Source organism: Triturus cristatus, chromosome 1_2 (genome assembly GCF_964204655.1).
Source record: "Triturus cristatus chromosome 1_2, aTriCri1.1, whole genome shotgun sequence".
NCBI classification, from domain to species: Eukaryota; Metazoa; Chordata; class Amphibia; order Caudata; family Salamandridae; genus Triturus; species Triturus cristatus.
Genome location: NC_140580.1, coordinates 261,708,000 through 261,734,878, shown reverse-complemented (window position 1 = coordinate 261,734,878; position 26,879 = coordinate 261,708,000). Strand labels below are relative to the sequence as shown.

Genomic DNA, 26,879 nt, shown 5'->3' with positions numbered 1-26,879 from the left:
TGGGGTTAGAGCTCTGGTAAGAAATAGGCTTCTGCTGTAACATCTATACGCCACGCTCAGAAGAAGCGGCTCTGGCGTCGCTCGCCTGGCCGTCGGGTGAAAAAGCCCCAGGAGTCGCTCCAGTGAGTAAGGGGGTAGCGTTGAGGCCGTGTCCTCTCGGCCTCTATCCGCAAACCAGCGAGCAACCCATTGTAACTGAGCGGCTAGGTAGTAGTGCTCGAAGCAGGGTGCCGCAAGTCCCCCCCTGGTCAGTCGGAAGGTACAATTTTGCTAGTGACAGCCTATGCCGGCTATTCCCCCAGATGAAGTCCCGGAGCGTTCTGGAGAACATGGCAAAAAATGCCGCAGGGACATACAATGGCAGGTTAGAAAAATAATACAGGAGTCTTGGCAGAACCACCATTTTCGATAATGCCACCCTGCCCGTGACCGTAAGTGGCAATGTGCCCCAGAACCGCATCTGCGACTTAATGGCTGTGAGAGCCCTGCCCAGATTTCCATCAAAAAGGTCAGACGGTTGGCGATATATCTGTACCCCCAGGTACCGAAAAGTGTCCCCTTTCCACATCACCCTTTCCCCATTGAGAGTGTAGCCCGGGTCCAGCCGCCCCTCCCCGAACGCATAAAGACAGGACTTGTTGGCATTTACCCGCAACCCTGACACAGCAGCGAAGTCCTGCAATATGTGGTCCAGCTGTGCTGGGATATTTTCGACATCCCTCACATATACTAGCAGATCATCTGCATACAATGACACTTGATGAACTGCGTCTCCCAATTGGATGCCGTCTCCCATCAATGTGCGCAGTGCCACCGCCAGGGGCTCAATCGCCAGCGCGAACAGGAGCGGCGATAGCGGGCACCCCTGTCTAGTGCCCCTGCAGACAGGCACGGTCTCCGACACGTACGGACCCAGGCGTACCCGAACCGAGGGATTCTTGTACAACAGGCCAACCATCTGCAAAAAGTCCAACCCCAGATTATATCGCTGCAACAATGTTGACAAGTACCCCCATTCCAAACTATCAAAGGCCTTTTCCAGGTCCAACATTAAGCAACCTGCCCTAGGCCACTCATGGATGCTGTCCGTCGCCACCCTGAAAAATCTCCGCAGGTTCAATGACGTGGATCTCTTGGGAACAAACCCATTTTGATCCCTGTGAACCAGCGTTGCGACCACTGGCGCCAAACGGTCCGCTAGAGTTTTAGCCAGTATTTTATAATCTGCGTTGAGGAGCGCCAGCGGTCGGTAAGATCCCAAGGCCATTGGGTCTCGGCCAGGCTTCAACAGGGATACCAGATACGCCTCACGCATCGAGGGGGGTAGCGTATTTTCTTCCATCGCTACGGCGAAGAGAGCGTGCAATTGAGGCACTAGGGTCTCCCGGTAAGCTTTGTAAAATTCGGCCGGCATGCCATCCGGTCCCGGCGTCTTCCCTGACGCCATGGACGCAATTGCCTCCCCTATCTCCTCCAGAGTGAGGGGCGGTTAAGTTCCTCCTGTTGGGCAGCTGAGGTTGTGGGCAGCTGGAGCCGTTCAAGAAATGCCGCTATCTCGAGGTTCGCACCACTAATCCCGGACTGGTAAAGCCCTGCATAATGCTCTACCATGACCCTATGAATCTCCCGTTGTGTGCACACCATTTCTCCCTCGCGTGTACGCATGGCAGCAATCGGGGCTCGGGAATCGTCTTGTCTTAGCAACCAAGCAAGTAGGCGGCCCGCCCTGTCTGCTGTGGCATGTGTGCGGGCTGTGTGGGCTGCGTAATTATGGCAACGTAAACGCTCCAGGAGCGCCACATGCCGCGTCCGTAGCTCCTTCAGGTAACCGGAGTGGCTGCCCCCACCCTCGCCCTCGCGTTCATGCTGCAACAGCTGGGATTCAAGGCAGGCAAGGTCCTTCGATAACTGCCTCCGTATATTCCACGTGGCCCCCAAGCAATGTCCTCTGAGCGTTGTTTTGAGGGCGTCCCATTCCACCAGTGCGTTACTCGCAGTGCCCTCATTAAGCTCAAAGTATGCCAGTATGGCTGTTCCCAATGAGGAGCGGAATTCGGGATCCTCCAGCGCAGCTGGTTGGAGGCGCCATGTAGGGATAGGGGGCCGTTCCACATCCCATCGGAGCTGTATCCGCAGGGGGTTATGATCGGAGTGTGTCCGTCCCAAGTATTCCGAACACTCCACCAACGGCAGGAGGGAACGAGATCCCAACACCCTGTCCAGTCGGACATGCAGGTCGTGTGTTGCGGAGTAGTAAGAGTAAATACGGTCCTCTGGATGTAGGACCCCAGAGGCTCACCTTATTTAAAAAGATTACGAAGGACTGCTTGTCCCACGGCTGTGTCCGTGTCGTCTGCAGCATCCAGACAGTAGTGTCTCGTAAAGGTGTGTCTGCTGGACCAAGTCGCCGCTCTACAGATGGATTGAAGAGGGACTCCAGCAAAAAGCGCAGTAGAAGAAGAAACCTTCCTTGTGAAGTGCGCTTTCACGGCAGCAGCAAGAGGTTTTCCTGCTTCTTGATGGCAAAAGGTAATAGCAGAGGATATCCAACGTGCTATAGATTGTTTGGTGACAGGATGACCTTGTCGCATGCGTCCGTAGGCGACAAAGAGTTGGTCATTTTTACGAATGGCAGCAGTTCTTTGAAGATAAAATTTGAGACATCTCTTGACATCCAAAGAATGAAGTGACTTTTCTGCAAAAGTTTGAGGATTAGGAAAAAACCTTTTTAAAACAACCGGCTGATTGAGGTGGAAATCAGATGGCACTTTAGGGCTATAGGCCGGATTGGTGCGAAGCAGGGCAGAGTCCTTAGTAAATTGAAGAAAAGGTGGGTTAATGGTAAATGCTTGCAAGTCACTGACCCGGCATGAAGATGTAAGAGCTAGGAGAAGAGAAGTCTTCCACGTGACATGTTTGAGGCTGACCTTATGGATTGGCTCGAATGGTGATTTCATGAGCTGTGCCAATACAATGTTTAAATGCCATGGAGGAGGAGGCCGACGTATCGGAGGAAACATCCGAAAAAGTCCTTTGAAAAACTGTTGCATTACTCTTGACGAGTAAAGGGAGTTAGAGCCATCTTGACGGAATCGTGAGATTGCCGCTAAAAAGACTTTAAGGGTAGCATATGAAAGGCCTGATTTTGCTAGATGCAAAAAGAAAGGTAAAAGTTGCTCTGGCTTGGAATGTATGGGATGAATTTTGGCATCATTGCACCATGAACAAAATCGTTTCCATTTGAGTTTATAAGTTTTTACAGTAGAAGGAGCTGTAGCCTTTGCTAAGACTTCTCTGCACTCCAAAGGGATGTCCAAATTCACAAATTCAAAGTACTCAGGTTCCAAGCCGCTAAGTGTAGAGACGCAGGATCGGGATGACAAATTTGACCGTGTTCCATGGTCAAAAGATTCGGAAGAGGACGAAGCATGATTGGTTCGCACTGAGACAGTAGCAGCAGCTCCGTGAACCATATTTGTCGAGGCCATCGGGGGGCTATTAGGATGAGCCGACAGGGTTCTTTCCTCATTTTCCGTAGAACCTTGGGGACTAGAGGAAATCGGTGGAAAGGCGTAAGCATAAATTGTGGACCAGTTCATCAAAAAGGCGTTCCCGCATGACTTTGGTTGGGGAAGCCAACTTGCGTAGAACTGGCATTTCCGGTTCAGATAGGTTGCAAAAAGATCCAGATTCGGGGGACCCCATAGCTGGAATATGTGCTCCAAAGTGGGTTGGTGCAATTCCCACTCGTGATTGGTCGTGGAGGATCTGCTTAGGGAATCCGCCAGAATGTTGGACGCTCCCGGAACATGTACTGCTGTGAGGGCAATGTGATGTTGAATCGCCCAATCCCAAATCTTTTGAGCCTGAAGGGACAACAGAACGGACCTCGTGCCTCCTTGCTTGTTGATGTAGTGCATGCACGTTGTGTTGTCCGTCCGGATCAACACCGTGCTTCCGTGAATGATGGTTCTGAAAGCTTTTAAAGCCAGAAAGATGGCCAGTTATTCTTGCGGGTCATTGGGGGCCAACTAGCCCTCCTGTTAACTCTAGCAAGAACCACACAGCTGGACTGCTGAGAGGTAGTCAGAGGCCACGTCCCCTTTCTCCACCACTCCTCAAACGAGACTCCAGGCGCACTGCTGCTTTAGTCCGGAGGTCCTCAGAAAGCAAGGGGACGTCAGCCCCCCACCAGAAGTGCACCGAGAGGTGCGTCTGCAGAGTGATGGAGAAAGGGGGCATGGCCTTTGACAACCTCCCAGCAATCTTACTGCGTGAGGCTTACTGGAGGAAACAGGAGGACTAGTTGGCCACTAACGAGCCTTAGCAGCAAAGGGGGCTTCAGCCACCCAACTAGAAGTGCACCAGGAGGTGCGTTTAAGTAGTGGAAAAAGGGGGCTGGCCTCTGTAGAGTTCACAGCTTATTTTTTGTTTTTTAGGCAGGGGGGGGGGCGCGTGGCTCCCCTGCCCTTGAACCTTTTGGGCCCCGGGGACCGCATCACCCTGGGCCTCACCCATGTTTTTACATTTTAATAAAACTGGAGAAGGGCAGCGTCCCCCCAACCCCCTCCCCAGATAGATTTCGGCACCGGGGACCCCATCCCCCGGGGACATGCCTCTTTGTTGGGGACTACAGGGTGAAGCTGAAGGCCGCAGTGGTCCTGGCCGGCTTCCACCTCCTGCGGGAGCCGGCATTGCTTTTTACACCCTTCTTACCAGGCAACTGCCTTGTTCAGAGTGGAGCACACTAATTGCTATGGCATGGCGGGACCAGTGCTCCCGCCATGCCATAAGGTACCCCATGACATGGCCGCTCTGCTCCCCCCCTCCTTTGCTCACATTTGCCCAGGAGGGGGGGGGGGGGGGGTTAATTGGTGGATGGTGATCCCCGGGGCTTTCATAAGCCCTAGGAGCGGGGCCCCATGCGCACTCCACCTATGATTAGCATATGTACCTGGGACATAGCAGTGAGAAAGTGCCATCTTTCTTGCCTGGTATGCCCCCACTTTTTGCTGAATTGCTATGTACTTTGACTGAGTGTGCCCTGGGCTCCTGCCAATCAGGTACCCAGGGCGTTTGTTCCTTCCCTAAAACTGCATGAAGCCTAAATCCCATTGGCATCTCTGGCCACATGTCGGCCCCTGGTAAATGGTACCCTAGGTACCCAGGGCCTTGTGACCAGAGAAGGCCTTCAAGGGCTGCAGCACTTATTGTGCCACCCTTAGAGGCCCTGTACCCTGACACACGCACTGAGTGTCTTGGTGTAGTGCAAAACAGTCGACATGGCACACATCCCTGTGTGCTATGCCCACAAACACTGCCCTGGCATACCTCAGTCACTCCTCTAGCTGGGTGCACTATGCCAGTGGTGTGGGTACAGGTGCATGAGCCCTGTACCCCTACAGTACCCAGGTCCATTCCTGGGCACTGTAAGTGCAGTGCTGCCATTAAGAGTATATGGTGCTGGGAGGTAGTCATCACGCACTCCACAGCACCGTGATGCCTGCACTGAAGACTGAGAAGTTTGATATCAAACTTCTCAGCACATTAAACCCACACTGATGCCAGGGTGGAATTTAATGTAAGATGCACAACAGAGGGCCACTTAGAGTTGCCCCCTGAACCTAACCCACAATCCACGTCCTGTCTGAGAGGCTGCCAAGGCTGCCACCCAGCAGACATGTTGCTGGACCCCTGGGTATAGAGCCATTCGCTCTCCTGGGCCTGCAACAATGCACATCCTGGGCGAGGTACCAGGATGGGCAGGGGAAGCTTCAAAGGCATGCCGCCTTTGTGAGCTTCTCCAGGCCACTTGCTGTACTCAGCAACTGGCCCCCACCGGTTCTAACCCCCACTCTGGCGGGAAGACTGGCGGGAAACCCCAAGGGAGGAAACTGGGTGTGCCAGCCTCTGCCGACCCCACCCCTCAGGTGGGGGAGGCGAGGTGAAGCACAACTCGGGGCTCTCGCCATCTTGAGGATGGGGAGCCCTGCCCAATCAGGATTAGGCTCCTGCCCCCCTCCCACTGGAGAGTGGCAGGATAGGGGGTGTACCCACCCCAGGGAAGGGACCCATTGGTCCCTGCCCTTTACCTATCTGTAACGCCCCTAAATTTAGTATTTAGGGGCACCCTGATCCTACCTTCCTCAAATCCCGAATCCGAAACAAGCAAGAAGAACAAGAAGAAAGAAGACCTGCCGTGCAGCTGCTAACAAGAGGAAGACACCAACTGACTTGGCCGCAGCCCTACAGGCCTGTCGACCCTCAAACCTGCTCCTGCTAAAACCCGGCGTCTCCAGTGGTCAGCAACCTCAAAAACCCCGGAGGACCGGACTGCCTTGTGACTCTAAAAGACTGGGACTCCCACAAGCAGTGGTTCTGCTCAAAGCAAGTAACAAGCCGCTGGTGCCAACCAGGAACGGCGACTCCTGCACACTCTGCACCCGCCAAGCCTGGCCTGTGCCGGAGTGGACAAAAACCACGAGTACGTTCCCCTGGCAACTGTGACCAACAATCCGGCACCCAAGGACCCACCTCGACGCTCCGGACTACGCCTGCAGCCTCAGAACCAGGGACCCCTCCAACCACGACCAGCTAAGGGTAAGATTTCCCGACGCGAAAAAGAGACCCATGCACCCGGCGCCCTGCGGCCCCCTGTGCCCAGCTCCTGGGTGCCTACCTAACCTACAGCTTCCCAACTTACCTCTCGAAGTGGTTGTCGCACCTGAAGAATCTTCGTCCCCGAGCTTGCAGCCTTTGTTCGTCTTAGAGCTTCTACACTGAAATCCATTGAGCACCCGACGGCTCAAAAGCACCCTGCACCCAGCCGCCCGAGTGCCCCTGGGAGTGCAACCTCTGTCCTATTTTTCTTCCCCACTTGCCCTGAGTGAGTGACCAGGAGCCCAGCTCCCACAGCCGCGTGGCCTGCCTGCTAGCAGCCAGCAACCAAAGGCCCCCTGCCCACCATAAGCTAACATTGTGCCTAACTCTCTCTGCGCCCGGCTGCCCCTGTGCCGCTGAGGGTGTAACAACTGAACCTACCTGACCCTGGGAGACCCCCGAGTCTATGCCTAGAACCTTAACTCTGACAGTTGAGTACTTACCCAAAAGCCAATAACTCACTTTTCCTCTATAGGGTAACATTGACTGGTTTCACTTGGAAATTCTTCTAAGTGTCCAGCGGCGGTGCGTCCATTGGGGCGCAGGGGCGGAGCCCCACTTACCGCGAACGCACGCACGCGTCACAGCTGAGACGGACCAGCAATGCAATCATCATGAAATTGAATAGCTGATTGCGAGGCAATGCGAGCCGCGGTGAAGGGGCCGGGGGGCGAGCACTGACAGTGAGTGACAGACAGTGCACAGTAACGGCAGCGGCTCGCATTTTATCTGCGCATGCTCGAGTTTGTCTCACGACAAGCACGAGCATGCGCATTCGCCGCACTGTAGCCATGTGTACTAGTAGTGAGAGGAGGGGGCCGAGAGGCTGAGGGTTGCCTCTGCAGCAGCCCCGTCTCTCGGTATCCGGACGAGCCCTATCCGTGCTCTTTCGCCAATCCAGGGCAGGCGCTGCTAATGCAGCGTCTCTGGATTGGCTGAGAGAGCCTGAGACAGCCTAGGAGTAACTGCATTGGGTGCCGCGCAACTATGGCCAATCCCTGTGGCTTAGTCTGAACAGAGTGACAGTGATTGGCCATGAGGTGCGCTGCGCACTCTATGCAATTCTGTCGCGCCATCACGCACGCGGTGGTGCCACTGTCTGTCTCTGCGTACACACCTCGTGGCGGCGGTGCGTACAGGAGCCCCGTCGTGTGACAGTGTCGGTGACGGTGTGTGTTGATTGTTGACTCCGACTGACTCGTCGTGGTGGTGACAATTTTCTTGTTGACTGCCTCAGTGCCCTGACTTGTCCATTGGTGAGTACTGTCGTTCTAATGTGACGAGGGTGTTTTACTTACTTTTTATTAAGCTAAGCTTCATTTCCTGCTACGCACTTAGCAGGTCTCGAGCAGTGCGCCATTATACATACAGAGTAGGAGTAGGGGGGGCGGTAGGATTTATTCGAGGGGTGGCGGCGCAAGTAATGAAAAATGAATTACTGTGTTCTCTGTGCAACACAGCGAGATCTAATTGCCTATAGAGATTCTTATACGTGATGCGCGAGGTGGAATCTGTTTAGAGGAGTAGTTTTAAGAAAATTAATTTTAATAAAGGGGGTTCTTTTACATCACTTATTGCAGAGCAAATGTGTGCTCATCATTATTTAAAACGGATCATCTTCCGTCAAGAGCTTCGTGGGCCGCGTTTACGTTATAGAAATCTGCATACATAGTTACTATCCCGTGCGTGGCCTTGACCGCTGTGCGCACCCCTGACCCCTGTGCGCACCTCCAGCCCGCACCTGCTCGTCAATCCTCGCATACAATTCTGGGACCTGTGGTGTGGCTCTGCTCCTGCGTCTGAGGGCAGACATGTCCCAGAATCTAATCTAAGGCATGTTTTGTTTACACGACCGCCGGTGGCTGGAAGTGCCAAAGGCATGTTGGAAGCTGGGGAGGGGGGGGGGGTCCACGCAGAGGCGCAACTAGAGCCAAATTTCGGGGGGGGGGCTAAGAAAAAATTTCGGGGGGGGGGGCTGAATCTTTTAAGCCATAGGCAGAGTGGAGCTGCACGGGCTCTTAGAAGGGGTGAAACACCAGCAAGGCCTCATTAACATGCAAATGCTCTTTTAGAGACCTGTGAAGTGCTCGGGTGCGGCTGTGTGATAGCCCGGGAAGCTGTCTCATCCCGGGCTGCCACACACGACGGGGGGGGGCTGAAGCCCTGTGAATCCAATGGGTGTTGCGCGCCTGGGTCCACGTTCCACCCCCGCATCAAAGGGCAATGGTCTCGGCAACATGAGTGCACAATCAAGGTAACTACAAGGGGGCTTCGAGGCACGTGTGACGAGAGCTTTGGAAACCTAAATGGAAATAGAGCGCCTAAAAGTCTCTACATGTGCCAAGATCCGAAACCCAAATGCCCGAATAGTTTAATGTCAGCTACTCCGATTTACATTTTTTGGGGGGGGGGTTCCTTATGAAAAGCTTTTACCAGGTGCGTTCGATGAATTAGTTTGAAGCAAGCAACACTTCTTACCCAGAATGCCTTTAATTGTTAAAGGGGACCGACCTCCGAGGAAAAAGTCTTTATTTGGCATCGATCCTGTTCCGAATAGCTTAAGAATGATACTTATCTAAATACGTTTGTTGAGATCTTGAAAAGGAATGAAGGGGGCCGCAGTTCACACTGCTGACGGGAAGAGGCCAGGCCTGGCGGCCTTGCTGCGAGTACTCTCTCACTGCGCTCGTCACAACGAGTACACTTTGCAGTTTTAGTCTCTCGTGTGTCAGTCTAATGCCTTCTGGGTGTTGTAGTCCGTACTAGTAAGGACGCAGTCTGTTCGGCCGTGGACAGTGAGGGGTTCCTTTGCCAGTCAACATTCACAGCGGGGGGGGTAGTCATAGATCGAGGCATCGTCTTTTTTAAAGTAAAATCCAGACTGTAAACTATGACCATGTGAAAGTGACCCCTCCCCTTTCAGAAAACCTTTTGACATACAATAAATACATGAGTGAATCTATGCCCTTATGTTTTTATGGCACATTTTATCACATTATTGTAGTGTAGGAGAACTGTATATTACATTGACCATTCTGGCCCCCTTATAAAGGATTTCATTTTAGTGACCTCAGAAGGATGAAAGGTTGAGTTGTCCACGATGACATCGTAACCTGTGACCTCCATGTGCGTTATTAAGATCACTACATTAAATGACGGAGTCGGAGTCCTTATCAGCTGTCCTGCAAGCCTTAAGACGCAGCTCTAATTGTCGTCATTCCCATCATTCTCCGTGCTGATGCGATGTCTGAACAAATCTCCTGGGAGTCTGTCCAGTCCCAGAGCTTTCCCATTCTGCATAGAGCTAATAGCTGAGACAGTTTCCTCGATTGAAAAACTAATTTAATCAGCCTGTGCTTATTCTGTACTGCAGACCTGTACTAGTTCTAGACTGCAGTCCTAAACTTTGCCCAAGTAAAGATTTGTAAAGTACTCTTCTCAGACATAAGACTATATATGAAAGTCAGTTTCACTTGTCTGCTTAGATGTCCCTTTCGGCAAAAGGTGCCAAAATAATTGACAATCCTTCAGTCTTGAGGCCTCTACAAGTGTGCACCAATTCTCTGAATTCCAGTCCCTTTTTGCTTCAACATGTGCCTTCTAGTACAGCTTTCTTCTGTTTTTGTTGTCTGTCTGTATATATTTCTTAACCACCACAGTTAGATCATCTCTGGCTTGCCTACAAGCCTCACTGTACCATGGGGGTGGCTCGGCTGTGGTGTTGGATGTGGTGGAGTTTTATTCTGTATTGTGCTTTGCTGAGTTTATGAAACTTTGAACGATGTTTTTCAGCCTTAAAGAGGATTAAGACATTCCTGAGAAACACCATGCTTGAGGAAAGACTCAATGCTTTGGCAATGCTCTCTGTAGAGAGCAAGCTAGTTCAGAAAATCCCGAACTTTAACACTAAAGTTATTGAAAAGTTTGCTGCTCTTAGAGAGAGACGTGCTGATTTCATTTACAAAAAGTAAACAATGTTGAATGCTGCTACTTTGCAACCAGTTTAGTTTGTTAAATAAAAAACATCTGTGAGTGAGGTACTCAGAAATGCATTGTATCTCGAAGTCTGTTATGAAGCTCTGTGGTTTTACACTGAATAAGCAGCTACCTATGTTATATGACATCTCTTTATTAATGTTATAACTGCACTTTCACAATTGCTTTATTAACCTTCCTGCTTTCTCAAATTTGCTTGAAAATGCACCATTTCTCTTCTTTCAAAATTTTCTCGGGGGGAGAACCCCCCTGAACCCTCCTTATAGGGGTTTGGGCTCGCTCGCTACGCTCGCTCGCAACGGTGAAGTATACCAATCATTTTACGCCTCACCACTTTAAAATGTCACCAGCCGCCCCTGTAAGTGTCGAGAATTGAAACTTTAAAATATTCACTAAATATCAGCCGATCAACAAAAACGAAATCACTCACTCAGGAGAGATCACAGTGCTGGATCTTGGTGCCCAGCACTGACCCTGAAAAGTAATCACAACTGTACTTACCGATAACTTGATTTTCCTCCATAGGATAACATTGCCTGGTTTTTGCCAGAAATTCTTCTAAGGGTCGATTTTTGAAACTTACAAATATTCCTTAAAAATCGCCTGTGTAACAAAAACGATTTCTTTCACCTGTTTACAGGAGATGCACCAGTGCTGGATCCAGCACTGAGTAAGAAAAAGTAACGATAACCCCACTTAAATGCTAAGTGAATGTCCTCCCGTAGGATAACATTGGTGATTCTATGTGAAAAAGTTTCGAAGTGTCAACTTTTGAAATACAATAATATTCCTTAAAAATCATACCTTTGACCAAAACACATTTACTCACCTGTTTCCAGGAAATGTCCCAGGACTGAATTTAGGATCCAGTCCTGTGGTTAGAAAAGTAATCCAAAAAGTAATTAATTGCATTTATTAAGAAATTCCCATTGAGCTCAATGTTATAATTGTGTTTGAATTGTGTTGCCTATTGCAACAACTGTATCTACTGTATTCAAAAGTCAATTGCCTATTGAAAGTATTTAACTAAAGCATCTATTGTTGGTTCTAAAATAAAACTATATATTTTTATATACAAACCATTGGCCGAGAGTTCAGTTCTTGAGTGTGTGAAACCATTTGCTGACTGAGTGTGTACAACAAATGCTTTACACTGTCCTCTGATACTGCCTTACTGCTCGACCAAGCTACCACTTTAGAGAGTAAGGTTATATCCAACTTTAGCCTCTGCCAAACCTCTGGGGACGGTGGACTCTGTATACACACTGTACCTATTTGGGGACAGTATATACAGAGCCACTTTCTTACAATATCCCACCTGGGGGTTATTTTAAAGCAAGTGCAGGGAGCACGCACTTGGTTTTTTAAAAACAATTGCTGCAAATTCGATATCGCCAATTTGACGCAATTTGTTTTTTTTAATGGTTTTACACCATTGCGAGGTCCCAGCAGGACCCCAAGACCATGGCTTGGGGTCGGGGTATTCCTACCCTGCCCCCTTTTATTTGTTTTCACTTTTTTGGGGGAATTCGGCTTGAAGTCGAGTTCCAAGATGGCTGCCAACACTTCCTGGTTGAAGTGTTGGCAGCCAATCAGAGCAGTGCATTTCCCTACACAAGCTTTCTTTGTTCGCGAAGAAATCTCGACCAGAGCTATCACTATAATTTTAAACTTACATTTCTCCAGGCATACTGAACGAATTTACACCAAATAAGTAAAAGGCACTTCCTTGAACAGACATCTACCTCCCTGCCAAATTTGGTGCAAGTCCGTTCAGCGGTTTGGGCTGTAGGTGTGGCTAAAGATTTCTATCAGAATTAACATTACAAAAGCAACCTTATTTCACGCCCCAACTTCTCGGTCACCACTGCACGGATCACCCCCAAATTTTCCATGACAATAGAACCCACCTTGACACTTTTTAGGTGAAATTTCATGACGATTGGTCAAACGATGCCAAAGTTATAGCCAAGTCAAAAAATGCTTTTTCGATGGAAACATGGTCCTAACTTTAGCTACCTACTGGTGACCGCCAGTAGGTAATTATATATGTTTAGGGGTGGGTGAGGGTATTGGGTAGGTAAAAGTATTTGGGTAGCAAGGGCATTTTTAGGGTTGGTAAGAGTATTTGGGTGGCAAGGTAATTTTAGGGTGGGTAAGGTTATTAGGGAGGCCCGGGTGGTTCAGGGTGAGTAGGGGTAAGATGAAGAGATAGAGAGAGAGAGAGATGCTTCATACTTACATTTTTGTTGTAAAGGCATGTGTGGTATTAGCATATGCATGGTAAGGGATATGTTGTAAAGGGTTGCGTGGTAATGTCATGAGTGGTTCCGTCATACGTCCAGATAATTTATGTTTTTCTTTGGCAGCAGCATGAATAGAAGATGCAGTCCTTAACCTACTTGGATTTTGAGGTTTGGCTTGACAGTGCAGCTGTCACCTGACCTTTTAAGCTATTCTACAGTTCTTTGCTTCCACACATCTACTTCCATGCTATTTACTTGTAATGCTTCACATTACCATAAACCATTCCTATAAAACTAACCTATTGGCATTGCCAATGCTTGCTCTGCTTTGGAAAAGGTGAAAATTAGGACAACAGGCTTCCATCAGCGCTTTCAAGGCTTTTTTCATTTGCAGTGGGTCTTTTTTTTTTTAACTGCATTAGTTTAATTAAAAATCAAAACACAAAGAAAATATTCAAACTGGACAAAAATGCCTTGTACTTAGAGAGATTTCTTTCTATTGCAGAGAATTTTAGGTTTTCAAAGACACATGGAAATATTAGAATGTGTAATGAACATAAAGAGCCTATTGGGTAGAACTCTGATTTCAGATTGCTATTTAAATTGGGGGGCCCTTTAGTAAATAGAGAACATATTTATATTATCAACACAAATGTATGAATAGCCAGATGACGAATACAGAGATAAAGTACAAACATTACCTGCTCAATACCACTGTTATACTCTCTGCTTTCTTCACCAGAATCTGAAAAGGATTTGGACTCATAGACTCCAATGCTTACATCTGTTGCTTGGGGACTTTGATCTTCCAACTGGCAGCTGCTATTTTCTTTTTTCATCTTCTTGGATTTAGGAGCTTTAAGGTCGTCAGAGTTATTTTCTTTAAGATGTTTTAACTTCTTTGACTTTTTATGTTCCTTTGACTTTTTCTCTTTTTTTTCCTTCTGTTAAAATAAAAATACATAGTTAAAACTAAAACAGAGAGCAACAACTTGATTTAGCAAGAAAACATTATAAAATGAGAGAACTGCCACAGTTACACTTACAACCAAAGAAAAATCAGTCATTCCCTGATCAGATCTAGGATTTATTTGAAAACTCAAAATTGAGGAATGGTCATCAGAGAAAGACTGCACAGTGGGGGGGGAAGAGGGATATTTAAGAGTACTAACAACATATTAAATGTATCATTGCGCTACACTCTACGACCTGTTATAAGGTGATTATGGGTGGTGCTAGAGGATAGTCTTTGAAGACAGACCGAGAATGGGCTAATGCAGCGCTGCTTATTGGCCTCACTTCCCTGCCTCCTATATGTGTATGATCATCCCAGAACAATTACCAATTCTGCAGGTTGCCTTATGATGCTAGGGTTACGCCCAATTCATTCTTAAATATATGCAGATGATGTGATCCTATTTGATCTTATGCCTAAGGGTATTCAAAATTGCTAGGTCTAGGATAAACTGCAGGTCTATCTATGCAACTCCCCAAACCTTGAAAATTAAATGTTCAAAAAGATGGTGGTTATTAGAAATAAACACAAGAGGAAAGTTAGTGCTACTGGTAAACTGAGTTAGGAGATAGAAGGGGAATGTGAAAAATCTAACCTTAATTGTGAAGTATCTTCTCCAACTGGAGGGGTAAAGCATTGGGCCATGGAGGGAGGCAGGGGAACATAGAATACCTCTATAAATCCCAAGGTCAACAGCACATTATTTCTGTCTATAAAGTTAAATTCCCGACTACACTACTATACCCAATCAATATTGTACCTCATAGGCAAGGCCACTGGAATTATGGGATTGTGCAGCCGCTGCGATTTTTGAATACTTATAGAATTACCATATTTGCCACATAATCCATAATCTGCAGATTTTAACAAGAAAAAAGAATTTCTAGCACAAACGGTTGAAAAGTTACTAAAAGTGCAGGAAAACATGTTGCCACACAGTGGAAGGTCCTTTGCAAAGTTGGACTGGTCATCTTTCTGTTACTTATTGGTATATTTTTGTGTTCTCAATATTCAAAAGAGGGAGAGAGAAGTCCTTGTTCCGCTCAACTTCAATTGGGTAAACATACAAAATCAAAAAGAGTTGAAGAGATGTAGGAGCGGAAAGTTGTAACACTAAAATTGTAGGGAAACTCAGTGTTCGTACACCACAGGAAAATCTACATTGGGTGGAACAAGTCACATATTGTTACATCATAGGGTCTTATCCTCCACCAGGAGGGGTTGTCTCTTAGATCCGAGACCGGATGGATTGTGGATCAAGTGATGGTCATTGCCACCACTTGATTTAAGTGCCTTGACTGCTCCTTCCAAGCTGCTGATAGAATAATACAGAGATCTTTGTATTTTACTTATGAAGCAACCATGTCTTTAAGTATGTGACGGAAAACATCTGGAATACTGTGGCATTCTCCTTTCACCTGTACACCAGCAAGAATGCCACTCGTTACATTTAAAAATGCCCTAAACATGCAATAAGAGAATGAATGAACAGCTCGCCGTTTTAAAGGAATTAACAGGACTTAGTCAAATTAAGTTGCCAGTCATGAGAGTCTGCACTTGAACGCAAGCCTCTTCACCGACATTCCAACAAGGATTTAAAAGGGGTGGGGGAGCAACCCAACTCCAGTGCTTCTGATGCATCGAAACAACTCCACCTCGCCACAGTCTTCACCACTTGGACGGTCGTGTCTAACACAGAAAGAAGCACTGCAGGGTCTGGTTTGCTTCTCCTTTGTAGCCGTGGTCTTTCCAGTGTTGCCGCACTAACCTCAGGAGCCACTGCATGATTCTTCAGGTCCCGCCTAGGCAGCGCTTGCGCAGTCACTTCGAGAAATGCTGTACTGAGGATATGGTCATTAGCTCCACCCACTTTTGGCCCAACTTTATTAGCTCCCGTTTCTGTCCTGTGTAAATGGTGGCTTTTCATTGGTTAATAGGCTTAGTAGTCCCTCCTTAGTACCACCTTTTCTCTTATTTTAATCTCCCATAAGGACTGGCCTGTTACACATCCGGTTACTATTTATGTATTCGTTTCAGCTGACTCTTTTCTCCTTTTTGCTTCTTTAAGCTCAGGAACTGCATGCAGCCAACCTTTCTCCCTCCCCTGGGCTGCAGCTGACTCCTCCTCCTCCCCATTTACTCCATCTCTTCGGCAGCAGCTAGTGCCTCCCTCCTGATTTTGTTCTGTCAATCACACACAACAAAGGCCAACAAGACGCTTATGTTTATGATTTATGCTTAACTACAGCTTTTTACCACCAACCCACCTTCGCAGGAGCACGTGTGCAGGGCGGGCAGGACCACGAAAACATCATGTGGCTCACGGCCTGCCAGCACTAACTTTTACTCGGGCGGCCGCAGGCCTCGTGGAACTTTTTTTTTTAACCAGCGCGGCACACCTAGCGGCCACGCAACTTTCTTTGTGCCAGGCTCTTATAATTGTGGGGAATAGAATACGGATATACAGAGTTTACAATCGGGGCCTGTGTCTTTCATGGGCACCTTGCACGTGGGTGAAGAGGCAGAGAGAACGCAACACCATAAGTTACAAGAAGCAACAAAAAAGACAGGTTCCTCTACCATTTTGAGGTCATCATGAGTGTTTGAAAGCACTGTGAATATGCAAGTCATTATTTTAAAACTATTTTACACTTTGAATAAAATAGGCTGCCTCAAAATGCGCAAGGAGATTACGGGCTTTACTTCGAGGCTGGAGGGTGGGCTACTACGTCCAAATGCCAGGTACTTACTATCTGCTGTATTACAAATGCCCTTAGGCAATAATGCACCTGTAAAATGGCTAATAGGACATTTATGGTAGCGTTTTCCGTCCACCAATCTCTAAACAAGACACGAAATGTTTATTTTAAAAGTGTGTTAAAATAAGAATACAATATTAAGCAATCAAAATGCACGATGGGGGGGTGGCTTGACGACGATGTAAGGAGAAGCGGAGCTCCTCCGTGGCCTCCCTCCACTACTAATGATCCCGAGACACTGAGGGCCCCCCGCCGCGCACTCTCTGGCGGAACGTCTGATGCCCTTACAGGATCTCTGCTGAGGAGCGGTGGTGCCGTGAGAAGGGGTAAAAAAGCAGTTCATTGCCCCGCTCAGTCTCTGACTGCGGCGGCGCTAAGATGGCCGCGTGCTGAACGAGATCTCCATTCACTGCAGCGACAGGAGTTTTGAGCTCTGAATTTGAGTGGCTGTGTGGAGTACCGGAACTCAACCAGCAACAGGGGTCCACTGAGGTGAAGACCTGGGAAGTGCGCATTGGAGGGCCGGGGCCAGCAGTGCACGCTTGCATCGAGTAGCGCTTCCAAAATTGCGGCTCCAGGAGGCGATGGAGAGACCCGGTGAAGACATAAGCAGACAGCCAAGCGTAGCAGTGTGGTGGGGAACGCTACCTATGGAAGAGCTGATTAGCAGCTGAAACGCACGCCCTGGGTCCGGGGCTGCAACACGGACGGTGGGGCAGCGACAAGAGCAATGGGGGAGCACCGAGACCGGAGCCTGCTGGGTACCCGAGTGACTAGGAGGTGGCTCGAACAGCGAGGTCTCGTAGCTCCTGCGGGGCGGAATTGATGAAGTGGAGAGAGGCCGGAATCTACCTGTACTGAGCTCCCCTCTTGAGCGGAAGGTTGACTACCGCGAAGTGACGTCCTGCTACCAAGGGGGACCGCAACACACGTTGAAATGCCGCGGTGCAATACTTGTGATGCACTGTAGAGACCACTGACTGAGTGTGGCTTGGACTTCGACCAGCAATATTACACGGTGAGGTGGCGATTGGACAAGGCTCCGTTCGGTGGCAGCAGTCGTGTGGCGGCACTGGAAATATAGGCCAGCTGGTGAATGATGGATGAGAGCCTTCTGACTGGCGTTGGGCAACTTGCTGGCATCGTGGGATCACTTGGGTGGATACAGACGGCCCCTGCAAGGCTCACTATCACTATTCACAAGCCCTACAGACCACGGGAGTCATTCCTTTAAATACCGGAGAGGCCGAGCCAACGGAGTCTGCGCTGTGGTGGTACAACACCTGCTGATCGGCAAAGGCCGACGCAGAGGAGCAAAGGTTGACAGATCCCTCACAAGACGCCTGGATCTCTATACTTATCCATGAGCTTGACGGCCTGCGAGAGCTCCACAACATTTCGCAACTCATCGTGGCAGGATTCACTATGGGGAGAGCATCCAAAAGGAGGGGGTTTGAGGTCCTGGGAGTGGAAGAAGCGGAGCAACATACTGAGGATGATGAGGATGATGAGGATGCGCCCGGAAGACGAACAGAGAGGGCTCCCAGAGACCCTACCATAGCCGACATCATGCAGGCCATTACCTCCTCGAGAGAAGCCCTGGAAACAAAAATTGACACCATAGGGACAGATCTCACCTTGCTAAAAGATGACCACCGTAAACTTAAGGAGAGAGTGACCGGTCAATGAGAACGCCATGAAGGAAGTCCCGGAGGCGGTCTCTACCCTACAGCGTGTCCTGAAAGTGGTGGAAACCGAAATCAAAGTATTAGAAATGAGAGCTGAAGACAGCGAGGGGCGCTCACGAAAAAATTATCTGCGCATAGTGGGAGTCCCAGAACGAGAGGAAGGGGCTGATGCTGTCCAGTTTCTGGAGGCTTGACTAAAAGCGGAGGTGGCCCCGGAGGGCCTCTCCCCCTTTTATGCACTCTAGCGCGCTCACAGAGTTCCGGCTTGACCGCCCAAGCCTGGAGCTCCTCCCCGCCCGCTGGTGGGGAGGGTACTTCACTATCGTGACCAAGACTACCTCCTGCAACGAGCCAGAGAGAAACAGGACCTGCAGATTGGGAACAGTAGGGTGACGATCTTCCCGGATTACACCAGAGAGGTGCAGCGCCAGAGAACCTCCTTCCTGGCTGTTACGCGGAAACTGCGCCAGCTGCAGCTCCCCTATGCTATGTTGTTCCCGGCACGCCTCCGGGTAACTGTGGATGCAGAGAGGCATTTCTTTACTACCCTGAATGAAGCTTGGGACTGGCTGGAGACTCGACGAAACACTGGACCCAGCACTCCACCACCAGGCTCGCCCCTGCGGAAGCCGAACACACCACCTACTCAGAGGGATTCTTCCCCTGCCAGACGGAAGCTAAAGCGTGATAAAGCGGTACGAGCGGTGGCAGAGATTAGCCATGGTGACATGAGCCCAACCAGTAATATCACGGAACACGAAATGAACATTTCTGACGGCTCAAGGTCGAGTAGTGTCCATAAGGCATCAGATACCGAACTCCCGGACATTACTCCTCAAACTGCAGACTGCATAATCTGAGGATCACACGACAGGTCGTATGAAAAGGGATTGTCTATTGATGGGAGATGTCCTTTTTAACACTTGCGATTATTGGTGACTCCCTGGGGACACAATCGGAACAATGGGGGCCACTATTTGATCTACGAGAGGGGCGGGAGCGGTCTGGGGGAGATCTGGGTCCAACAGGTTCAGCTTACACCTCGCCACTTTCATGATTCACTGTTTGTGTGCCTTAATTTGGATGGGAACTTGTTTATCTATACATGTACTGGGGAGAGGGAGTTTTTATGGTGGAGGGGAATTGGTTTGGGGCCAGGCATGTCGCTAGGGGTGAGCTAATCCGAGAAAGTCTGTGGCTCATACTATGGGACCCACCGTAGGTATTAAATGTATATCTTGGAATGTTAGGGTGATGCACACCATGATCAGACGTCATAAAATACACACATCTGATCAGGAGAGGGGTGCAAATCGCACTGTTAAATAAAACCCACCTAACGCAGACAGAAGGAGCGGCATTGCAGCGCCGGTGGGGAGGGCAGGTGTTTCATACTACATATTCAGCCTTTGCCAGAGGGACCCTGGACTGGGTGCGCGCGGGAGTCCCTTTTCAGTGTGTCAGACCAATAATAAATCCAGAGGGCAGATTTGTGGTGGTATCGGGGAGGTTAGACAGACAAGATATACCAATAGGAAGTATCTACTCCCCTAATGTCGATCAACCTGCATTTCTGGCACAACTGACACAGACACCAACACCGGTGCTGACTGGGTCGGTGCTAAGTATTGCTGACATCAACTTGGACCGTTCCCACCCGACGCTCCCACACAGTTGCCGAGACTGGCAGTGACACTGGGGGTTGACAGACACCTGGAGAGCTCACCACCTGGGGGAGAGAGACTATTTTTACTTTTCTGCCCTACATGAGTTGCACGTCTGCTTAAGACTCGATACTGTGCTCCCCGGATGTGCATGGTGGGATCACCCTGAGTGAGTACTTAACTAGGACAGTATCTGATCACAATCCCCTGCTGGTAACCTTGGACTGGGTGCGGACTAGGCCTACAATTCCTAGCTGGCGGCTGAGACCGGAGGTGCTGTAAGATCAGGTGTTTCGAGCCACGATAGGCACTGCTATAGAGGATTATTTCATGACTAATGCCAACACAGCAACTAGCCCACTCACTGAATGGGATGCTTATAAAGTAGTTATTAGGGGTCGATGTATTGGAGACGCGGTGGGGGTACAGAAGGTCCTCCTGGGTGACATACAGAAAGCGGAACAGCGGCTTCAGGAAGTAGAAAGAGATAGGTGGACAGACAGGCTGATCTCCTTGAGGATAGAGAAACTCCAGAGACGCAGGTGGAGAGGTTGCGATGCTTCGATTACAGGGCCTACACGGCTCGGGGCCATGCTGAGAGAGACAAGTCTGGAGCATTGCTAGCTTGGCTGGCCAATCCGGCAAGCAGAGGGACGACGATACTAGAACTGCGGGGGAGGAACGACAAGGTCTATTATAGGCAGCAGGATATCAATCTCCAGTTTCTGGATAATACTGCCCTGTACCAGAGTAAGCTCGATCCCACAGTGTTAGAGGGGGAGAGATTTTTTAGAGGCTATAGAACTGCCTCAAATTGATGCAGATGCAGGAGACCCTGGGAAGGGACGTCGAACTCGGAGAGGTGCGTGGGGCCATAAAACACATGGCCAGAAACAAGACTCCAGGGACGGATGGGCTCCAGATTGAGTTTTACTCCACATATGTAGATATATTGGCTCCCCAACTGATGGCCCTATATAATGGAGCGAAAAGAGATGGATATTTAACCGCTTCAATGAGAGAAGCGGCAATCATCCCGCTGCTAAAACCTGGCAAGCCAGCTTGGGATCGCACTGCATATCGGCCCCTCGCCATGCTCAACTTAGATTATAAGATATTAAGTTGCATCTTAGCGAGCCAACTGATTATTCACATGACGACACTCGTACATGTGGACCAAGCGGGATTTATTCCATCCCGGAATACAGCAATGAATATACGTAGACTTCTTAGACTACTAGATGCGACCACATATAACAAAGAAGAGGCTTGCATTTTATCACTTGACATTGAGAAAGCCTTTGACAGCCTCGAGTGGCCGTATCTTTTCAGTGTCCTGAGAGCATTTGGGCTGGGGGAAGGGTTTTTAGCCTGGATAGCAATACTGTATAAGAATTCTACTGCAAGACTTCGCGCAGGAGGACTGATTTCAGAGGCTTGTGTAGTGGGCAAGGGAACGAGACAGGGATGCCCGCTGTCTACTCTCATGTTCGCGCTGGCGGTGAACCTCTAGCCGTCCATGCAAGATCGGGCCATTACTATCAGTGTTTAGACATGATGGGACAACCCCAATTTATAGCACTATACGCGGATGATCTCCTGATGTTCCTAGCTAACTCTGAGGACGCCCTGCAGGGAGCCAAAGATCTATCAAGTAGACTGGGAAGAGTTGCAGGATTCAAGGTCAACTGGACCAAGACGTGCCTTTTCCCTGCTCTGGCAGGGAGGGTCGGCCCACTAGACACAACAGATGTGATGTGGAAAAACAGATGCCTGACTTATCTGGGTGTTAAGATTTACCACAACACTACAGATTGATTAGAAGGTAATATACCGCAAGATTTACGAGGCACCAAAAGTAACTTTGAATTCTGGGGGACCCTCCCGCTGTCAGTGGCAGGTCGGGTGGCACTATTAAAGATAGCCACGCTGCCTAGACTACTCTATTATTTCGGCTCGTTACCACTCTGGATCCCGCGCAAACTCTTTGCCCAGCTCAACACCACGATCACGGGATTTTTATGTGGCACTGGGAGACGCAATGTGGCGCTAACCACCATGATGAGGCCCAGGGCGGAGGAGGGCTTCGCAGTGCCGGAATTTGAGGCCTATTATCATGCAGCCCATGTACAGTGGTTCACAAAGTGGATGGCTGGACTACTCCGAAATGCGAAGGACCTTGGGAGCACGGTTCCGGGGTTGTGACTCCTGTCCCTCGTGTTGTTACATCTCCCTTTGAGAGATGGGGAAGCTCCAGTGGACTTATGGGCGATGCGCCGCTGCTGGAACCGGGCTTGTGGCCGAGCATGACCAGGACCCCCTTATGCACCTGAGATCCCGCTGGTCTGTGAGGCACTGCGCCATGGTGGAGACTGGCACGGACTGCGAGCATGAGAGGAGGCGGGGATATCTACTATTGAAGATCTCTATGAGCACAATACCTTACTCCCTTTTAATGATTTATTAGGGCGATACAACCTTCCCAGAGGTGATTTCCTTTTACATGCTGACCTGACGGCAGCTATCGGTAAGCACTGGAGGAAGGGGCTGGCGGAACCTCCGACTTCTCTTGCTTGTCAGTATATAGTAGTAGCGACTGGAATGGTTAAAGCAGTCACTTGTCTCTACCGACGCCATAAGCAGGGGCACGGCCCTGCGTCTCAAATGGGAAGCGGACCTAGGCGAGCCCATAGATGAGAAACCGTGGGAAGAACTGGTAGAAAGAGCTTGGAAAAGCTCTAGAAATGCGCGTTTCTAGCCGATACGCTTTGTTGTCCTCCATAGAGCATACCGTACCCCGTCCGAGATTAACAAATATTTTGGGGCCCTATCCGCTTGTCCACGGTGTAACCGGGAAAAAGCGGGGTTTCTACATAGGTTCTGGGACTGCCCGTTACTGTGGGGGTTCTGGAGAGGGGTAACGACTAGATTGGGGGACACAATGGAACGCGACATAGCACTGACACCAGGGTATTGCCTACTACACTGGTTCCCTCACACCGCCAGGAGTAAAGTCACCAGCAAATTTATAGACCTGGGGTTGGTATTGGCCAAAAGGGAACTTACTAGCCACTGGAAGGTGAAAAGCACCCCTAGAGTACGGAGATGGTTAAGGGAGCTTATAAAGTGGGCGGAGTGAGAAGGGATCTTTAGACTGCAAATGACCCAGAGGGCTGGAAGTGAAAAGACACTGGAGGCAGCAAGAGCGTGAGTGGCATTAGTGGAGGTGTTAAAGCAGCCAAGGGGCGATAACGAAACACCCCCTGGGTGAGCAAACCCAGCTATGGAGAACTGAGTGCCTGACTAATTGCATGACTATGATGGCCGTCCAAGAGATCGTGATGCCCATGGGGTACTGGATGGGAGCAGGCCCTTTTAGGGAACTACCTTACTGGGAATAGCATACCTGATGCCCTGTAAGACCGGATAACATTACCATGCGGGGAATTGAATGACTGAGCGACATGCCTGGGGGGTGGGCGAGGGTGGGTGATGGGTGGGAGGAGGGTTCCTTTTGTGGGTTGTTACAGGTTTAGTAATGGAACAGAATGCTGGGGTGATGCATGTCTATTAAGGGGGTACAGAGTCTAATCAGCCCGAGGACCCTGAACTATACTCAGTGATCGTCAACTCCTTGCACAAGAATAAATCCAATGACTCCTGGGGGACGTGGAACCAAGATTAGTGTATGGATGTAAATGGCTAATTGTTGAAAGCGGCTTGTAGGTTCAGGTTCATCTCTGTAATGCTATTGACTGCTTTATCACCAATGAATAAAATCTGTTTACAACAAAAAAAAAAAAAAAGCAATCAGAATGCACCTAGAGCAAACATTATTTAAATAAGTTTCAATTAGGAGGATGTACTCCAGGACTCAGATGGTAACACCGTTACGTCTCAAAAAATATATATCTTTTTTCCCCCCCAAGAACCCTCAAATTACTGCATCAACTAAAGTTGTATACTGGCTCCCAAGCAGCCTTTAGATTTGCTGTTTAACCAGTTGCACACATTTACACTTCTTTCAGGTAAAGGCACTCAGGCAAGATTGCTTCTTCTTTCGTTGTCTGCCTCTCACTTGGCTTCACAGAAGGGTAGCGACCCCCCTCCCCTCCATTCCCTTTTCAGCCAAAGGCATCTCAAGGTCTGAATCATGCCCTCAAACAATTATTTTTAACGAAAAGTATGGGAACTGTAAGAGATTGGTAATGTTGTTCCCAATAGATCCCACCCATTTTAACCTCTGAGGTCATCCAAAACTAATGTACTGGTAGAGGAATCTCTGTCTTTTCATTGCTTCTCGAAACTTATGGTGTTGCGTTCTCTCTGCCTCTTCACCCATGTGCAAGGCGCCCATTAAAGACACGGGCCCCTGTTGTGAACTCTGCATAGCGGAATTCTATTCTCCACAAGTATAAGAGGTCCAGTTATTTGGCAATTCATTCAGTGCGGGAACAACAAACCCAATTCTACTGGCCAGAAAATTCCAAAGGTGAAAACACTGTGGGTGAATACTAGGTTGTGGCACAGAGCCCCTTACACAATCCCTGGCTGAACCTCAGACAAAGTATGGGTGGAACATTACATGTCCCCTAGCCAGACAACATTCTCTACTCCTTCCTTCACGCTACTCAACCTCTGCCTCCTCCCGTGCCTTAAAATTAACTGTCTGGTGCATGATCATCACAGTCCCCAGCATACTTTTACCACCTGTGTAATACAGGTGGTTAATGTGTGCATCGAACGACACATAAAAGGGAATACCATGCTGAATACCGCAGGGAATATCTGAGTTGCACACCAATTCCCCTTTCCGTGTTGGTTACCTTGTGATTGCATGGTACTGGTTATTACTGAAAACGAGCTTGCATACTGTCAGAACTCTAAAACGTGTAATCTGTCTACTTAGGGTGAAGCAGCAATGCTGTGCATCTGTAGATGTGGTGGGATCTCGTCCTTTCATCCCTATTCATCTATATCCAGGCACATATAACTTCAACACAAAACAGAATCCAAGATTACATTAGTATGTTAAAGAAAGGCAGCAATACTGTATTGTGTTGTCACTTTGTAGCAATTTCCTAACCCTTGAGAGGTCCACAGATATGGGAGAAACAGGTTTTGTTTTATGCTCTTAATGCTTTGAACACTTTCATAACATTAGGCACTATTTAAACAGGAACTGAATGGAAAATTATATATTCTGTCATCAGGTTTTAGCAATTACCATAATTAAAAACCTAAATCTCCAAAGCTTGTCCACTTTTCAGATCCCAGCTAATGGTTACCTTAAGAAAAGAGTACCAGGGGTGCTGTAGTTCCCATGTGTACTTTTCAGTTCCGCAGGGGCTGTTTTGGGCTGATTGGAAGCACTTTCGGACCTTGTACCTGCCTAACTGAGTTAGTATCACCCAAGGGTAGACCTCTGCTTTGTATTCTATGAGGTTGCAACTGTGCATACACAAACCCCTCCAAATGTGGCATGTGTTGGCTTGTGCTGCCCCATCTAGCCTTGCACATCTGGCCTACTTCCATGAGTAAGCTACATTCTTGTTAATGACAGTTTTAGCCATATCCACACACCAAAACCCTTCAAACACAGGTCGGAGCCAACTGACACACTTTGTCCCTTCAATTAGAAGCTAATGCTTGAGCAACTTCTTTTTTTTCTTTCTATTCAAAGGCATGCAAAAGAATAGCAGCAAAGCTTATTAAAAGCTTAACTCTGGTCCAGAAGCGCAAGATAAAAACACTCCACATATAGGCTGCACAACAAATACGCACAGTTCCAGCTACATCGCAGCAAACGTGCTTTGATGCCTTATATAGAGTATTAAGCAGTGCATAAATTCAACTTCAGTACTAGACAACATACTCAAAACATGCAGCACTTCCAATCCTTAATGATGCCGATACAGGGCTAGGCAAATCTCTATTGACATAACCAAACCCTGCGATCTACACATGTACAGACTTTAATTAGACCCCCATTTAAGTGGATTATTAATTTCTGATCCAGTTGTGCATCAGGTACTACATTCTGCAAATTTCTTGCGACAGATTTCGCCAGAAAAAGCCAGAGTGAATCTGCCAGGATAAAATGCTACGACCAATGCAAAACATGTAGTAACCAGTGTGTGAAAAAGGCTTTGTCCTGATGTGGGAAAAGCTGGAAAAGTTAGGTTACCCATTTTATACTCCACACCAAGTCAGTGTTAGTACCACTGTGCACTAATTGCCACCCCACTACTAAATCACTTGGAATCATGACATTCTCCAAATCTGTTTTGTGCTACTATCAAGATGCTATCCATTAAGTTAGGTACATAGCCTACAATATATTAGTCTCAGTTTGGAGCCACCAAGACCATGTACTTTACCCATTTTTGTACCTGTTGTAACCTCAACCTCTAATAAATCACTGCCACTCAATTTTCCCTGGCGATACAATTACATATTACAAACTGCTTAGGAGGAGTGGAGAAAGAGTGACACGACATCTAAACTGACAAACTTCCTGCAGTCACCAGCTCTGTGTTTGCTTTTTGTTGCCAAACTATTGATGCTATGACTTGATGTGCTCTGGTGCCCTGCAAATCAGGACCCCAGGGCATGTGTTCTTTCCCCAAAACAAAACCCAATGGGCAATTCTGGCCACTGGTAGGTGCTTGGTAAATGGTACCCAATGTACCCAGGGCACTGTGACCAGAGAAGGCTCCTAAGGGCTGCAGCACCAATTGTGCCACCCTTAGGGGCCCTGTACCTTTTGACAAACACACTGCCTTGCAGGCTGCTTGTCTTGGTGCAGATCAAAAGTGAAGAGTCGACATGGCACACATCCCTGTGTGCCA

The 26,879-nt window shown here is 48.6% G+C and overlaps 1 protein-coding gene across 2 annotated transcripts in view; it reads right to left on the bottom strand.

The window, feature by feature from the left end:
- Nucleotides 1-26,879, bottom strand: part of LOC146867129 (nucleolar RNA helicase 2-like) — a 796,160-nt gene that overhangs the window by 722,786 nt on the left and 46,495 nt on the right. For both annotated transcript variants that reach the window (XM_085603581.1, XM_085603582.1), the window contains exon 2: nucleotides 13,604-13,846. In XM_085603581.1, coding sequence (XP_085459707.1) covers nucleotides 13,604-13,846 — 243 coding nt within the window. The remainder of the gene's footprint in view (nucleotides 1-13,603; nucleotides 13,847-26,879) is intronic.